Source organism: Sinohyriopsis cumingii, chromosome 15 (assembly GCF_028554795.1).
Source record: "Sinohyriopsis cumingii isolate HCF-2022 chromosome 15, ASM2855479v2, whole genome shotgun sequence".
NCBI lineage: Eukaryota > Metazoa > Mollusca > Bivalvia > Unionida > Unionidae > Sinohyriopsis > Sinohyriopsis cumingii.
This window is the reverse complement of record NC_142975.1, coordinates 48,650,355-48,669,378: the sequence shown is the minus strand read 5'-3', so window position 1 is coordinate 48,669,378 and position 19,024 is coordinate 48,650,355. Positions and strand designations below refer to the sequence as shown.

Genomic DNA, 19,024 nt, shown 5'->3' with positions numbered 1-19,024 from the left:
ATGGGAAATAGTTTTCATGTACACATGGGAAATTATTTTCAGGTACACATGGGAATTAGTTTTCATGTACAAATGGGAATTAGTTTTCATGTACACATGGGAAATATTTTTCATGTACACATGGGAAATATTTTTCATGTACACATAGGAATTAGTTTTCATGTACACATGGGAATTGGTTTTCATGTACACATGGAAAATAGTTAACTAGTATTCAGAGCAGACTGATATCAGTCCACCAGTGGCAAATCCAAAGATATTCAGGGTAGGGGAGGACTAAACAAGTAGGCGTGGGTGGCATGTAAGAAAAGCACAAAAATTCAGTAATTTCCTTTGGTGTACTTTTAACCCTCTAACTGGAAAGAAAACTTACTATAGGAAACGTTTATATTGTTTTGTACTTATTTTTAGACAGGAGATTGGGGAATGGGGCGACTCCCTACCCCCATGTACCGAAATCGCACGATGATAAAATGGTAATGTGTAGTAGATTTCCTTGCATTTGGTTGTGTACAGAGACGTGTACGTATGTATGTATGTATGTATGTATGTATGTATGCATGCATGCATGCATGCATGCATGTATGTATGTATGTATGTATGTATGTATGCATGCATGTATGCATGTATGTATGTATGTATGTATGTATGTATGAGAGAGGGAGAGAGAGAAAGGCACGCAAAAACGTATCTTCTGAAAATTACATATTATATATACAAAAATAAGGTGAAGTTCTGAATTAAGTACTATCTAGTTTTTCCGACGAGAAAAGTTAGCATAGTGGTTTGAGTAATATGGAACTAAAATCAATTCTTTCCTACCATTTGCGTTATTTCTGTCACAGGATATCCTGCTACTGATGTCAGTATGCCGCTGACAGATGGTACTTCCGGAACGTCCGACGTCATAGAATTTACGGTATGGGATAAGTTGGCTATTATTGCTGTCGCGGCGGGGGTGTTAACGCTCGCAATGTTTTGCATGGTGTGCATCGTTTCCGAATACTGCTTACTATACCGATTCTGTCCATTCAACCGCCATGCTGATACCATACGGGAGAAAGGGGAGAAAAAGAAAAAGAAAGGTAAGTTGATGAATGAGACGATGTGATATACCGTTGTTTAGTAGTCAGAAACGTAAAGAATCTTGAATCTGTCAATACTTTTAAAGTGATCTTAACTCTACTTCCATGTAAATAAACGAAGAAACTCAAGGATAACTTTTATTTAAGGTTACCTATGAAGGAGGTCGCTTGATATGTATTCTGAATTTACAAATATATGACGTTGCAGTGTTCAAAGAATTTTTTTTTCGACACAGGCCCAGGGCTGGCGCCTTAAGAAATCGCAGTCCCTGACTGAAATTACACAAGCGAGAACTCTAATTTCCATATGCCCAAAATTTAACTTTTTTAATATTATTTTATAAGTTGTCTATCAACGTTGCAATTGCTACAGTTCAAATATAAATTCAGTAAGGGGGTTAGTATGTAATGCAAGTGTCATTAGTGTTCATCACTACACTCACTAGAGACTGGATAGTCCTGGTGTTCAAACTTCTCTGCTGGATTCTCTGTGCCAGTCATCATCAGAGGAACCACGTTGACGTACGTCAATATGTTGTTTGCAATATGTGCAAATAATTAATTGCCGAAGAGGCAAATGGTGACTGAGTTTTACTTTGTGAAAAACCCAGAAAAATGATAACGTGGGGGAGACCACATTATTATTTTGCAGGGTTTTTCACAAAGTAAAACTCAGTCACCAGTTCTAACATTTATTTTTGTTGGGCTTTGCTGATGCTATTGATAGGTAATTGCTTCCTAGATGACAAATCGGCTTCAGACATGAATCACACTTTAATGCTATTATGACATTTGAAATGATCATGATTTGCATGTCATAAATGCAGTAAAATCCGACTTCAAAGAAAGGTTGCCGTTGTTCACAAACTTGCCAATAACCTATACTACATATGGCCGAATTATTTTCATTCAAAGTAATGATACGTAATAACTTGTAGCACCTCTTTGATTTACCTATACTGAGTTGTTTCACGTCATGATCATATGCCAGTTAGCACAATGGGTTCACCTATTGCAGTCTTCAAAAACATCTCACCAGCTATTGTCAGCCATTTAAGTAACATGGGAAAGGGTGTTTCATACCTGACCTCTTTGCCTTTTAATTACCGCTATTTAAACTGCCCAAAGGGACGTTTTACCTCAGCTCTTACCATGACTGTTTACCGTTTATATATGCTACATGTAATGGTCATACGCTGAAAGTGGTGTTTTTTTTTTTCTTCTTTTATTTTACTGAAATTTTTTTCTTCTAAACACGACACATGCCGTGTTACAATCACGTAGGACAGTGATGACGATCTGATTTGCGGGGTGTTATTGGCAGGTATGTAAACATACTGAAAATAATACATTTCTGTATTTCATCAGCGCGATCAAAGTTTTCTCTGTCAAATTTGATTTTTTTTTTCGGACAAGTACGACGAGCACCTTTTTTAGAATACAGGACTGGCTCGAGCTGAAATTAGAGGGGCATCGAGCGTCCGGCCATCAGATATTTTTTTTTAGCACTGACCGTTGAAACGTAAGTATTTTAATCGAGCTAGAAATCTGAAATTCAGATGCACGCATTAAACCGACATTGTACTAAATAAAAATGTATAAACACGGATAGAGACCGATCATGGACAGAAATATACGCGGATAACATGAATAGCGGGTTCTTAGATAACCTGTTTACCAATTACCAACTTGAATATCTTTACATACCATATTTATGTTTAAACACGAAAATAAATATAAAGGGGTTGTATTCAATTTGCTAACATCACATGATAAGTTGTCTCCCATGATTGTTATTCCCCCCCCCCCGCTTTTTCATCAATATGGTAATGTAATAGACAGAAAGAGCAACGTTGTACAAGTTCTTGTAAATTTATTTGTAATAATGGGAATATATTCCCACGTCTTTTGGGAATCTAATTAGTTAGTTTATGTCCTAAGTTAATTTTGACCAGTCCTAAATAAAATGAACTCAGTGTAATAACAATTTTATCAGGCTTCTTTTCGAAATAAGTATTGTCAGGGTTTCTTTATCAACGTTTGACATAAATGAAAATTGTCAAGAAATATATTTATACGCAAATTTAATAAAAACCACGAGGAAAAACAATCGTAACAAGTTTGTCAGGAAGTAGTCGATATTAGTGTTTTAAAGCAGGTCACCACAAGTAGGCTATTTAGCGCCTGTGAGATTGCAAGAAAATACCCTAGTAAAGGAAACATCGCAATTGCAGATTTGGTTAGATCTACCAATAGGATTCGAACCAATTCAATCGCGGCTCTGGTACGCTAACCTTTATGCTTACGTGTCTTCTTGAAAGAAAGATGAAAAAAAGAAATGGAAGAAATAATTATAAATGAGTTTTGTATTACCCCAATCGCTGCTTTATTGAATAAATTCAATTTTCTCAACATTATCCTTGTAGTATGTTGTTACCGTTATGTAAGGTTAGAGTGCATTCCAATTTCCAATGCGTGAAATCACAAATCTCTACACTCCCATCGTGCACTTTGCATGACCAAATTCAGTTAAAAGTAGCTGAACACAAGCATTTATATGTCTTGCAAAGAAACGTGACTTTCAACTGGCCAATGTTTATCTTGTTGGTGTTTAGCAGCACATCAACACGTGAAAGGCTACATATTGCACAAATTTATAATGTTCAACAGAACTAAATGGAAATTTGTTCATACCGGAGCAAAAGTTTATTGAAAAACAATGCACTACTTTGGTGTTGCCTGCGAACAGATATGGACGTATGTTACATCACAAAGATATATCCTTAAATCACAGCAGCACGCATTTTACATAATTTCTATGTATCCAACACAAAAAAGAAAAGTACTGATTTGTGGTCTATATGGCCACTTGCTTTCACTTGTTGAAAATGCTAAATATGACCAACATGACACGTTTAGGCGTGTTCCTACAAATACCGTAACATACAACAATATGAAAGCGCTTCAAGAGTTCTGTGATCTATATGAAAATATGTTTACGAAATTCTGTTGCAACTTTGTTTTTTTGCCCTTGCTAAAATGAGCCAATGTGAAGTTGCTCACAAAATAACATGAACAGTTGACCAGTATCGCTAAATGTACCACTACATGGTGATAAACACTACCACACGTAAAAAGGGAAATTTCATCAATAGACATTCGACTGTACTCGAATAATAACGAAATCAAACATTTCTGTCTGCAGATAATTCAGAGAAGACAACCGGAATCTATGGATCCACAGATTCTGGACTAAATTTTAGCGGAAGTGACGTCCATGGTGTGGAACTTACCACCATGCACTTCAAGCCATATTTGCCCATTATCAAAGAATACGACACATCCGACTGGTCTTCAGACGCTAGTATCCACGACGTCATTCACCTAGACAAGGTCAATGTTTGCGCTTTTAATTTTAAATAAAGCTTTATTTGGATTAGGATGGAACCTAAACAAAATAATAGGAAATTAACACAACTCTTGGATTTAGTTTTGAGGATACTTCTTTCTGATCTAGTAATTCTTTTCATTAAGAAATTCACAGAATTTGTCAACATAGAAAAACGAATGGAATATGACATAAAGCATTTGCTCATTTTCACTCTCTGAAGATACCCTTAAAGCCACGGTTTTGTATCCCGTTATCTTAGGTTACACGTCGCATAGCATAATCATTTAGCACTGATGTTTAGCTAAGATACGCCCTTTCATTGGTCGACCAAAAATGACGTACTGCCTCTGCTCATAATTTGAGGCAACTAATGAGAGGGCAGTATTCCATTCAGTGCGTTGCATTTGTGTATTAAGTGAGTGAGATCCTGAGCTTGTCAAGCAGTAACATTGGTAAACGGGCTGGCATTCTTTAAAAAGTATGAGTTAGTGTCACGTTATAAGTAAGGAATAATATACAGATTGCAACATGTATATACTAGACACCGAGGCTAATTATTCGCTTCATAAATGTTGCGAGTGTCAGCCTTGCGAACAATGAGTCGGCCGGCTTATGTTACGATAGTGTAAGCCGACATCAGAATGACGGGTGGGAAGCCAGTTGTATATAACATGGCCATAGGAACTTGTTACTGGCGCCTTATTTGGCTGCGTGCGATTCACAGGTAAGTGGTATGAATTGCCGGGGTTGGGATCAAAGGAACATCAAGTGGGGGTAGTAAATCCACCCTTGACAGACTGTCGGGGAGGGGGCAATGTCTGCCACTCGGAACTGAACAAGGCGTGGCCACCATTGGAATCGCAAGTTTAAATCTAGTGTCTTGAAACTAAACGTCAGTAGTCGCCAAACCATCTTGCGGGAATTGCATAAGGAAGTTATAAGCTACTCCAACGTCATTCGTAATTGGCGGGAAACATTGTTATTCTGGGAATTACAAAGGAGCTTCGGACAGGAAGCTTTTAGGGACCGGAGGAGCTGTAGGAGACAGAGAAGGGAAATACCCTGGTACAGTTGGTCCCCATTCTCTGGAAGACAAGAAAAGGAGAGAACGGAAGTGGAGGAAGTGGAAGGACGTGGTTGTTCGACTGAAGGGGTACTGGGTACCAGTCAAGAAATACTACGTACGAGTTGAAACACAAGACAGGAGGAAAATCTATCACACTAAGTCAGATGATGAAATAGGCCGTCACTTGGTCGAGTGAAAGACGAGTGATAGGGTTTTGAATATTGATTTTCATTTGAGGAAGGACTATCTGTTATTGAATGTCATTAAATTTGTTGTTTATTTGAATTCCACCTTTTGTGTATGCAGTAATTTAACTGTCGGCATCGCTGACTGGGGGCTCGGAGCTTTGCATCTCTATCACTACTTCAATTTCTGACAAAAACGAGCCAGGGTGGGTCTTCTGTAATAATTAAAGATAATACTGGGAGCACCCCACCCCATCCTAAGGTAGTCTACGAGACCCTTTACAGTTAGTGAGACAAATTTTATGCAGGCCTAATGTCGAATCTATGAGTTAAACATTAGTATTAAAGTTCTTAGGCTAAGCGAAGTGCAGCCTGAGATATCAGTGTCAATTTTTAGATAGGTTGCAGAGAAATGGAAGAGTTTCTTCTTTTGTCTTATATAGCACATATATTATTTATAGGTAAATTGTAAGCAACAATACCAGCCGCAGTGTTCAAGGGTAGAATCTTAAATTATTCTTAACCTTTATTTCGGAAACTGTTAATTTCGTTCGTGTTCCCTATGTATATAGTTATTACCTACCATAGATACTCAAAGGATTTAACAAACATTTTAAAAAAATCCGTTATGTCGGTCAGCTACGTTTTCTTGGCGATAGCTCCTTTTGCATATTTGAAAAACGCGATAAAATGGAGTTTATCAACTGTTGTAATTTCGAGATTATGTGATTATGTTAATAAATTAATCAATCACATGTAGATTTATTTTTTCATCTGTCTCCATTGTCAATGATACAATTTTACCGCAAAAGTGTTGGTTTTTGTCTGTTTCAGAATCGCAAGAAATTTGTTCCAAATGGTAGTATTAGTGAAGTGGATAAACTGGTACAGTTGGAAAACGGAATCCTGGTGTATACTCTGAAATATGACCTGTCCAGTGACAAACTAACCATACATGTCTTGGAGGCAAAAGATCTCAAGTTTACAAATATGTCAGAGCTAATATCTCCGTATCTCAAAATTCGACTGTATAGAGCGCCAAAACAGTTCTTCAGTCTCGTCCGAAGTCGTGGAAAGGCCCACGTGATTAACAACTTGGACAAGGAAATGAAAACTAAAATGCAAAGGCCGAGTGAGACATTGTCATATAAAGAGACTTTTGAGGTGCCGTTGGATTCAGATGCATTTAGTAACTACACAATAAGGTTTTTGTTGTGCGATATGGACAAGTTCTCCCGTCATGTGGTTCTTGGGGAGTCCACAGTGTCTCTGAGAAAGGTCGAATTACCGAACTCAGTCGAAGTACTCTTCACCCACCAGCTGCAAAAACCTGAATCGGTGAGAGAAAATATTAATTGGAATTTTGTATTTTTCTATCGCCAGCTTTGGCGGATAGCCACACACACACACCCACACCCACACACACACACAATAGGTAGATCTGTCCTTAAACATTCGAGTCTAAGGTTCCGAAAGTCTTTTTAATGCACAATGTCATATCGCTATTCATGGGTGGAAGATATGTTTTAATGGAACCCTTTACAGTCTTGTTCTTTAACTATGTATCTTTAAGATTATTATTGTACTCATAATTTGGACGAAAATAAAATATCTTTGAAATCACAGGTGCTCGACGCGAGCTTGATGTTAAAAAAAAAATAATAATCTAAAGGAAAAAAATCATACAGAGTGACAAAAATACCTTAGATTACCCCTATGACCCGTTCTGACATAGGACCCTCTCTATCATAATATATAAGATAGAGAGGGTCCGGTGTTACGAAACACCCAAATCCACGCAAATCCACTCAAATCCACCCAAATCCACACCAAATCCACCCAAATCCACACCAAATCGCATTTTGTCTGTCGTCTCATCTCTAAATTGCAACGGTACCTCCCCTCCCTATGTCAAAACGGGTCATCGGGGTAATCTAAGGTATTTTTGTCACTCTGTATGATTTTTTTCCTTTAGATGATTGGTTTTTTTCTTAACATCAAGCTCGCGTCGAGTACCTGTGGTAACAGCCATATCAAGCGCGAAATTCAAAATGGCCACAGGACAGATGGTTGTCCTATTCCAAGTGGATTTACAAGTCACCAAACATATGATATGCTCCTGAAATATAATGTACATGTCACCAAAAGAACCCTTCAGCCGACGGTAGCTGCACAGCCACGAGAAATATCGGTAAGTGTATAAAATATACATCAATGTGTGCAGCCAAAATTTGGATGCAGATAATCGCAGCTTTTAATGAATATGTGATATCAGCCCCTCACCCGAAAATATCATCACGGGTGAAGGGCTGATTTATCGGCCTTGGTGGTGAGGTGCATGAGGTAGAAAAAACGATTTGACAACAAATCTATCCCAGCATGTTGTGCCGATAATCCTAGCATTGCTGTACAATTTGGGCCTTCATATCAAGTTTAAAGGGTGAGCGAGCATTTTGCATAAGGAATTGTCCCAAGTTTTTAATTAATTATCCAAAATATGAATAAAATCTTTAAGGCGTTAGCAAATATAAGTTTAAAAAAATTGTAACACCAAGGCAAATATGTTATGTCCGTGACCTTAATCCCAAAGTAGAAGCTTATGGCTAGCATGCCGAAGAAGTAATTGTCTTATCGTCATAATAACTCATTCGAATTATGCAAATAATAATAATGATCAAGGGTTTAAGAAATAATAAATTCACATTTAACAGCCTAAAATCATCTGCCTGCTTATAATCTCAAGGATATAATTATTTACACGTGCAACCCGAGCAGATACTTTACTTTCATATTAATTCTCGCGGTATTCATAAAAAGCGAAAAGACTGATGAATATATTATGATTTAAAAAATATGAGCGTATCTATAATGTAATCAGATTATCCGAACAATGGAGTTTTTTTAACGTTACAGAAAATTGAAACTGCTGTTTTGTTGTAAGATAAATTTTGTCAAAGAGGCTCAGAAGATGTATGAATTTTTCAAATATGTATTCGCAGCGTTTGATAAATTTAATCGACTTTAGGATTTTATTGAGCTACAGACTTGGCGAAGAATGCAACAAAACGTTTAAAATGGTATATCATGATAGTATGCAAGTAAACCTGAAATTGCCTACGTCAGTGAGCGAACTTAGCAATGGAGATAGTGAATACTTCACCAGTGATAATGAATGTAGTAATGAGCAAATCGGTTAAAAGGATTCTTTCAGTAGTAATATAGCAGTGGCATGCACACTCGCCGACCTTGGGAATAAATGCAAAAAGATATACAACATGCTGAAGTAAAACAGTTGTGTCTATGTCGGAGAAGAATCACCAGACGGATTGTCAAAAGATGCTCGAAGGCCATGATTGCACGTGGTGATAGACAAAGTTCATTTGTTACAGGTAAAGCACATTTATGTAATAAATATGTAGAAGAAACTTAACTATATTCTGCAGTCCCATCGGTTACTGGAAGGGTAAAGTAGGCGTTGAAAAGTTAGCGAGCTCTGCCAAAAATACTTTGAACGTTGCCAGAGTGTGGCTGGCCAAATAGTCTTTGTGATAGATTCACATACTTGCACTTAGGAGAATTTACCGTGGATGGTTTGATGTTTCAACCCCCAGTGAAGTTTATCACGCTGAGATCGTGTTATTCCCACATGATCCAGTACATGGACGCACGTAAAAATATGCACCAAATGCCGTACAAGGAAGTCGAACTGTCGACGTCAAAAGATAAAGGAAATATCGCAGACGTGTTAAAACGTATCCGCGCACGTGGACTACAAACATGGCCACGGTTTCTGCAGGTGAATCCAGGCAAAGAATTTCTCGAAGCCATTTCTGTGTTCACATAGCAGCATGTGCGGATTCACGTGGACATTTCAATATTCATCGCTATAAAATCATTGTGGAACGATTAAACCGGAATGATTATTGGGCAGTCATGATCAGACTCAGGAGTGGGTGACGTGGCTTATGTTGGTTACAACAGTGTTGAATAATGAAACCACACTACAACCAGGTTGAAACCCATTTGACGCTATTCGTCCAAAATACTGATTGCACAAGGTGCTTTGTCGCCAGAGCCACCCGTGTTAGATGCCATAACCACCAGTGCTAGACCCACTCGAAATATATTTGGTTCGGTATCTGTTTCTCTGAGGGAGATAGAAGTGGACAACATTGTGCTAATGTTCCGATATGGTCTGTCGATATCTCAGACCGAAGTGACATTCTTGGGGCAACCAACATGCTACCATCTGGCGCTAGCATGGATAAAGCCATTGCTAGAAGTGGCGCGTCTACTAAGGCATTTATGTGAGGAATTGCCAGTAGTACCTGAAAATACACAATTACCGCAACGATTTATTTTCACGAACGTCCAATGATATTGTTTCCGTGGTTCTCATATGTGTAAGTAAAGATTTCATCAGGGGAAATACATCACATGGTATCCTACGGGAACAAACGTACCTTAGTGCAATGGTATACACCCATGCGATGTTTCTTCGACGGAATATGATCTTTCACTTGTGCGAATTCACATCTTTGCTAAAGACACTCCACGTATATGCTGTGGTTGAGATTTTTCGGGACAACAACCCAGGGAACTCATTTTGACTTCTTAATGCCTTTTTTCATTTTATCGGAGGCTCTGGATCCAAAGTATTCCTCATTGGGTTATATCGCACATTTGTCCTTAAATTTCCTCATGACTTTCCCGTTTACGTTATTGAGAACAGTGGATGGTCCTTCCAGTACTTGCTGGTGTTGAATTCGTCCGCTAATTTAACCATGTCCGCATATGCGTCCTTGGTGGTGATAAGCATCAGCATGTGTACGGCACCTTAATGGTGTCACCGTATGGCTTGATCGAGTCGTAGTAGAACGCGTACATGAGAAGCTTCGACACATTCAGGACAGACTCGTCAAAATGAATGGCCAACAAATCCACTATTGAATATCTTACGTGACTCGAATGCTGGGTGGGCAATTAACATGAAATTTGTATTGACACTGTCCCGGAAAAGGTTACACCCAGGGATCAAACCACTGAAATTCGCCCACTGCATCGGCTGTATTATTGCCCATCCATACAGTTTTTTTAAAATTATAATATTTAATTGGGAGGGCGGGGTCTCATTAGCCCACACTTGGGTCGTTTGCAAGAGCAAAACGGTGAATCACTATGGAAATTCTGCCGGGGACACCATGTTCGATAAACAGATGTTGATCAATATCCATAAACACTGTTACAGTTGTACTCCGGTTTTCAGCAGCAGTGCATCACATTCCTGCATTCACATGTGCTGCACGCAACTCCTCTGTATGAGACAGTGGTCTGACATTGATCCTGAACTTTTGTCTTTTCGGTCCTAAATAAACTAGCACAGATCCAACAATAAATTTCCGCAGGAAACTATTGGTTATCATCACGAGTCAATATCAGTAAACACTGTTCCAGTTGGACTCTGGTTTTCAGCAGCAGTGCATCACATTCCGGCAATCGCATGTGCTGCACGCACCTCCTGTGTACGTGACAGTGGTCCGACATTGATCCTGTTGTTGTTGTTGGTGTAGGGTTTAACCCCATTTTCAGCACTCGGTAGGCTATACATGGCGGCCAGTATTAATGGTAAAGGAAGAACCCGGGAAAACCCCGGAAAGAACCACTGACCCACGAGACGCTACTGGCAAGCTTTCTCACATACCCACATTGGCTGAATCCGAGACTCGAACCCACGCAGACAGAGGTGAGATGGCAGTGATCCGTAACGGAGAGCACTTTAGACCACTCGGCCACTCGGGGCCCGACATTGATCCTGAACTTTTGTCTTGTCGGTCCTAAATGAACTAGCACAGATCCAACAATAAATTGAAACTATTGGCTATCTTTACGAGTCATACTGATTTTGATGGGCGATCAAAATATCCATTTGAGTCGATTCACAATCAGCATGCCCTTACATAATGGAAAAATATTTTCTTATGACTTATTTATCAACGAACATTAAAAAAATAATATCGGGATCATAAACAGTAATCGCTTTCATAATTGACAACATCGTAGAGAAATTCCTTCACAGATGTGTTGGTATGTCTTCACCGCCACTTGCAGTAATATTTAATGACAGATCCGCATGGTCGTCAAAGCTGATTACGTGACTCGACTCTTAATGCCACACTAAGACATGATCGAACACACCGGCCAAGAAATAACGCAAGTGTGATTTACATTGAAGTTTCTGTATACACACGAATTATGTTCTTTAACAGAAATTCTCATCTATATTATCAATTGTATTTTGGTAGTGGAGAGTGAGTAAAACATTTTACTCTTAGTATATTTACATTAGAGACCTTATTATAATTATCTCTTATCAAATGAAGATCTTTTAAATATTCTTTCCATAGGTTTTATTCTGGTAAAGTTGTAGTTTACCAGACACTTGCAAAGCTTTTCTTTTTATGTAGGCATTTTTTCTTTCTATATACCAAAGGTATCTCTCTAATTTATTTGCCATTGACGGTGATCACCAAAAAGATCCATCTGGTGAATCTTTGCTGGACGTTTTTTCTATGTTGGTTAGTTCTATATCTTCACTCACCAGTGATTCAGTTAATGTCAGCGACTAAACGTTTTCTTGTACAATATGTATAATAACGTTTCTGACGTATTATATTCTTCGCCACGTTTTCGTCGTGTTCGCACCAACACAATCCCCAAACCCTTAATTAACCAGTATACTCGAGTTAAGTCTTTGACAAATAATATAGCATCTTTTGTGCCTCTTTGACGAATGCATGTGATGATATTCAAGCTTTATAGCGATCTAATCTTTACTTTAATGTTACAAACACACCATTGGTCTGGTAAATTAATTCCTACATTAGCCATAGACATGAATTCTTTCACAATACTATACATGTCAAACTGTGTGGTTTCTAATAGCATTATACAGCAGTCCACTGCAATTCTCTGTTAGAGAAAATAAAAAGCTTCCATGCAAGCTTCATTCTTAGATGCACACATGTGGAAAAAATCCACCAGCAGGGAGAAGTGAAGGGTTTTAGGTTGGGAAAACCAGAATTTGTCAGCCATTCTCAACACCCCATTACCACACTAGCTCTCCACGAGTCATTTAATGTTGCAAAACGATGTTATTCTGAAAACACAATAAAACTGATAAAAAGTACAAAGATTCTTCATAATCATCCCAGGTATTTAATAATAGGTCAGTAGGTTTCTGCATGGCATTCAATCGATTGCACCTAAGGACAGCAAAACATTATTTAAAAAAAAAAACAATAATTGTGCAGCACAATTGTTTGAGAAGGTCGTGCATGACTTAACATACCTTCTTGATTTTTGCAGGAAGATCTGGGAGAGATTAATGTGGGAATATGCTACTTACCAACATCAGAAAAGGTATACCTAACGCTAAACTGGATTCGAGGGCTAAAGGTAATGGACAAAAGTAACAAAACAACAGGTGAGTTATTCTCTACATATCTTTTTTTTAAGTGCAACACTATAGATGAGTTATGTTCAAGGTATTTTCATTAAGAAATATAGTCTTATTTATTTATTAAAGCATCAATATTAAAGATTGATATAACTTTTAAATTTAAAAAAAATTAGGCGAAAAAATCAGACCAAAAAACCCAACACCTCAGACATTACACATACGACAAGCCAAATGTTCATAACAAAAAAACTGCATGCACTGACCAAGAACAAAACTTGTTATCAACAGTTTTCTTGTCAGTAAATTTTTTAATTATACCTGTAACAACTGCAAGCAATTTGAAGACAATTTAAAAGAAGAAATGAAAAAAAAATTCCGCTGTTGTTGTGTATGGCAAATCATCCCTGATGATGTACTAATTTTAGCTCTTTTGGATTAACTCTTGTACGTATGCAAAATAGAGCTGTTATCAAACAATCAAAGCCTTTGTTAATTTTCACTTGTACAATGTACAGTGTTAATGTCTCTAAAAACACTGTACTAAAGTACAAATGGCAAAACTAATTTACAGCGATCAGTTGAACTTTTACATTGGTTAGAACCTTGATATCACAGAACATGAACATGTTTTAAATGTCCTGTTTACCAAATGCGATGCAACATTTGGTTAACCAACATCACATCACATATGTTAAACAGATGTTTTAATAGATGATGTACATTTTGTAGCATACATTATAATATGTAAAAATCAAAACATCAAAAAACCTGTTTATTATGCATTGATATTTTTCTCGTGTTTAAATAAAGATTTCTCGTGTTTTAGTCAGGCAACAGTTACAGTGGACCACATTCACAAGTTTCAACAAGAGATACACTTAAACAACTTTGATACTAAACTTCATTGATAATGAACTAGTCCTTTGTAATCTTTCAGATCCATGTGTTAAGGCATATTTAATGTATGAAGGAAAGACACTAAAGAGGGTAAAAACTTCCATCAAGGAAAGAAACCTTAACCCTACATTTGAAGAGACTTTCACTTTCGATGTCCCCCAAAGGGCTCTGGAACAAATCTATTTCTCCATAGCAGTTCTGCATAGTGGCAAAGAGAGACATGGCAGCAAGCTGATCGGTCGAACTTACATTGGTTTAAATTTTGATGTCACAGCACGTGAACAGTGGATGAACATGATGCAGAACCCACGCAAACAAATAGCATGTTGGCACAGGCTTTTAAATTGAACAAACTAAAATTTATGTACATTTTTGTCCTGTTTGGACATTGACTCTGAAAGGGCAACATATTACATTACTGATGGTTATTCTCAGCGTTACCATGTTCCTTGGTGCCTTATTGTACCACAAAACTGCTTTAGGAATGCTATATTATGCTTACATAATAAATGTATTTCATCACTGCTTAAAATATTTTCATATATTAGTTTATGTCACTGTCAATTAAAGACTTTGTTTAAGGGATTCTTAGTTTGAGTGCAATCAAATTTCATTTACGAGAAGTAACTACATAACTAAACTAGTTTGTACGGTTTTAGGAGATATGTAATTTTCAAGAAGGATCCACTCAATCTGAGGTTTTCTTACGATCCCATTTAAAGCTTATGCTTCATATTATAATGACACAGATAATTAGCAAGCAATTAGGTTTTATGATGGAGTATTATGAAATGAATGTTTAAAAATTCTTGATGAATCGTAAAATTAGATCATTACACAAGTATGTGGCATACTTATTGGCTGAAATACCAGTGGTTACATTTATCAAAGTAGATAATTCATACTCAGTCACACACTTACTGACAGTGACACAAGATTTTGTCATTACATATATTTTCCACATATGTTTCACCTGCTAACCAACAAGAGGGTAAACAGACAAACATATGTGTTTTGTGCTGAGTGGGCAGAAAGATATGGCATAGGAACAGGCCATCAAGCTGTGACTTATGTCGCTATGCCATATCAAACATGTTTTTTGTTCTCCCTAATTGGATTAAAACACTTATGCAGTTTTGTATTTATTACATATCCCCTTTTTATTCACACATTATTTAAAAAAATGTAATGTATGCTTTTAAAAAATGAATTAGGCACTTGGTGTTTTATAAAAGATACTGTACAACCCTCATGTATGTAACTGGGTCTAGGCCTAGCTATATACTGTGCAGTTATGTCATTGGTCTGTCTGTAAAGTAAATATAAATTTACTTTCTAGCTTTGAATTTTAAAAAAATGTTTTATGGGACAAATGCAAGAATTTAAACTGCAGTCACAGGCAAGTGGATTTTTTCCTTACTTCGCAAATGAAACAGGTTTTGGACCAGTAAGTGACCCTTTTTCTTACACCCTATTTAATGAATTGACATTCTACTTCCAAGCAAATATCTGGGCAAATTTCACAGACTAGCAGTAATTAAACACATTCAGTTTTAAACAGAAAGCTCATTAATTTCTTGTACATTCAAACTCTATTGTTATATATTCATTTAATACAAGAAATTATTGATGCACTGAACCTATTAGGGACAATTTTATCACATAGTTGTAAGAAATTGAAGATTCTGTCTCTTTCTAACACAGTCCCCTCCATGTGATGAAACGGTCTCAACAACATGGTAAAAAGATGCAATTCTTCTAAGTCTACATTACAATCTAAACAGTTTTCTGCTCTCTGCGATACGTCTACCTTTATCTTGCCAATCTTTGGCTTTTTATCCTCAGATTTACTAAACAAGTTCGATTCTTCATTAATTTCAATAGACAAAATGTTAGTCCCTCTGCTTAAGCTTGCTCCTCAGACCCTACTTGTGAAATTCTGAAGCTGAAATAGATTTTGGATAAGTTTGGTATTTTAGATGATTTACATTTTGGAACATCTTTTGGGAATTAAACATGGGGTAAATTCTTCTCTGAACATGGTGGCATTTCTAACCATGCACTGAATCTTGACAAGACTTTCCAAGTCTTTCTTATTTTGGATAATTTAAACTGTCAATATAAGATTTCAGCAGCAAATTCTTGCTCTCTGTCTCTGTCTCTCTCTCTCATTTGATGTCACTTAAACAGCAGCTTCATCTGAAAACTTGTCATAAACACTGTCCAAATATTGTTTTTTCCACCTCAACTGAAAAGTTTCTCTGCAGTAGGTATGACTAAATGTTCATAAACTGTTTGTTGCTATGTAAGGTACTCTCCCATGATCCTCTGTGGCAAAAGCAGCCATTTTCACCCAATATCACGACATCTCATAAATTACAAGAATGACATATGTAGAATAATTTAGAATGTATAGCAATAAATCATTCCCAATATTTTTATAAGTCGACTATTACTGAATAAATATTAATATTTTAAATGGTTTCCTGCATTTGCAACTTCTTGCTCAATCCTTGTTTTGTATTTATATTGGAATGTATGTATCTAAAATGGGGTGGGAAGGTTCAGAGGAAACTTGGACTAAGCAAAATTATGCTTGCTGGTTTAAAAAATGTTTACAGCTATAATAATAGTAATAAAAAATACCCCCGCCCCCACAACAAATACACTATTTTAGCAATATTTGTCATAGACTTGTTTATTCTATAAATGGCTCTGTAATCTATTCCATGATATCACAAGGATATTTCATCCCCTCTGATGTGGGGACAATGTCATTTCTAGATGACCCTTGTTGCGATTCTCGTTGGTAATACCACTTCCCCTTGCCTCTCTTTAGGGATCAACCATTCAGTTTTAGGTGGGGTTGGGGTGGCAAGCCTGATTTTTTTGGAGAAAATTTTTTCTAGCTAATAGCTAGTTCTGAATTATTGAAGGAAAAAAACACTAATTATATCCATGCTTTAATATGACAAAAAAATAAATTATCTTCAGATTTATTACCTCAAGCCAAATATCCTGGTTCCCAAAAATATCGCAGTCCCCTGCCCCCAACCACTACCACTCCTGAAAATAAAATGGTTGGTCCCTTAAGTCTATGTATTGAGTCCTCATTATTGTTAGATGTTTACATATTACAAATGCTGTAATGGCTGCCTGGGAATTCATAAGTTGGCGTTTGACCAATAAATCTATTTTTTATGTACTACACAATTCAGTGAAATGTAATTATAATGTACACTTTTCCATGTATTAATCACATAAATAATGTAAAGTTATTCTCAATATGACTGTCTCAGTGCCATGAAGACAGTTTACCAAGGTTCCGTATGTACTCACTTACAAGTCAGGTCCAATTGCAAACTGCAAAGACCCCGATGTACCATTGCGTAATGCACTGGCAGATCTGAACCCAAGCAGTTTGTTTGGACTAGTCAATAAAATAAACAGTTTCTGATCTGCTGCTGCAATATACAAGAGCAGATTAGGGTCTTTATTGTTGTATACTTCTAAGCAGGTATATATATGACACGTTTTCAACTGTTCTCAATTATTTTTTTATGACATTATTACGCAATATAACTATTACATTAGGAATTATTGTCATCATTGTAATTGATGTATGCATGACATTTTTCATTGTTTTCATGTCTTCAATGAATTGATGTATGCATGACATTTTTCAAAATTTTTCAAAGTAATTAAACATAATGTAGAGTTTTAAATTCTTATAAAATGTTATGAAAGGCCTTGGTATATGTCAGATAGTTTGAGCCTGAATTTATGAAAAAATGTACGGTATTGACTGACACGGCTAACGGCTACAAAATGGCTGTACACTATCACGCTGTGAGCTCCTGCTGACTTTGTACATGATATGATAAAGTGAACTGTAAATTTGCAATAGGACCCAAGTTAGTAACAATGTACCAATATTAAGATACATGTATCTTATTCTAGTTCACTAATTCAATCCATTGATAAAATGAGGTTTGCTTAAACATGATTGAGTACAATTGAATGAATGACAATCTATATGAAGAATAAAAAATATCCACAAAATAGTTCCTTTTCTTTATTTCTTTTTAAAACCTCTATACCCCCCCACACAATATCAGAAATTTAGGAGGCAGCTTTTACCCCCAAATCTATAAATTTCTGCTGCTCACTTTTCTTGTTGTTTATTTACCAGGGTGACAGAAAAGTTCTACCTTTGATAACAGTATTTACTATGACATGGACACACTAACACTGGTGTCCTACCATGCATTTTTTCCACTGGTTGATCGCCACTGATCCAATCTGTACAGAGTTTGCACACTGCATACACTTTATGTAAATGGCTTGTAATCTTTATTACTGAAATATGAAACTGTGATGAACGTGTATTTGATCATGACCTAAATCTGTACTTTATTCTGACAACTCTAAACTAATACTTACTTCTCAAAAGAGATTGGCTTACAACTAAAATCAACCAAGATCATCAAGAAAATGAAATTCATTTTCTCCATTTTGTAAATATTTACTGTCAGATGACTGTTTTGGTTTTAGGGGAGTCTACTGATTTTAAGTATTAGGTAAGCCAAAAATAATCTGATAGGGAAAGTTAGTGACAGAACATACTCAACACTTTTCTATAAACCTAAGTTAAACAAGGATGTGCCACCTACAGTTGTATGTGCAACAATGAACTGTTCACTGGCTTGTTTACACTGTAATATGCATGTGTGACACAACTATTTACTGGCTGGTTTACCTTGCAATATGCATGTGTGACAATGAATTATTCATTACTAGTTTACAATGCAATATGCATGTGTGACACTGAACTATTCACTAGCTCATTTACATTGCAATTTGAATGTGTGACACTGAACTATTCCCTGACTGGTTTACACTGCAACATGCAGGTGTGACAAATGTGAAGGAAATCAGCCC

At 36.8% G+C, this 19,024-nt stretch overlaps 1 protein-coding gene across 4 annotated transcripts in view; it reads left to right on the top strand.

Annotated features, from left to right (window-relative positions):
* Nucleotides 1–18,145, top strand: part of LOC149781767 (synaptotagmin-2-like) — a 74,001-nt gene extending 55,856 nt beyond the window's left edge. For all 4 annotated transcript variants that reach the window (XM_089935906.1, XM_089935904.1, XM_089935905.1 and 1 more), the window contains 5 exons: nucleotides 846–1,085; nucleotides 4,291–4,478; nucleotides 6,562–7,065; nucleotides 13,093–13,210; nucleotides 14,124–18,145. In XM_089935906.1, coding sequence (XP_089792032.1) covers nucleotides 869–1,085; nucleotides 4,291–4,478; nucleotides 6,562–7,065; nucleotides 13,093–13,210; nucleotides 14,124–14,431 — 1,335 coding nt within the window. In that variant the 5' untranslated portion in view covers nucleotides 846–868 and the 3' untranslated portion in view covers nucleotides 14,432–18,145. The remainder of the gene's footprint in view (nucleotides 1–845; nucleotides 1,086–4,290; nucleotides 4,479–6,561; nucleotides 7,066–13,092; nucleotides 13,211–14,123) is intronic.
* The last annotated feature ends 879 nt before the right edge of the window (nucleotides 18,146–19,024 follow it).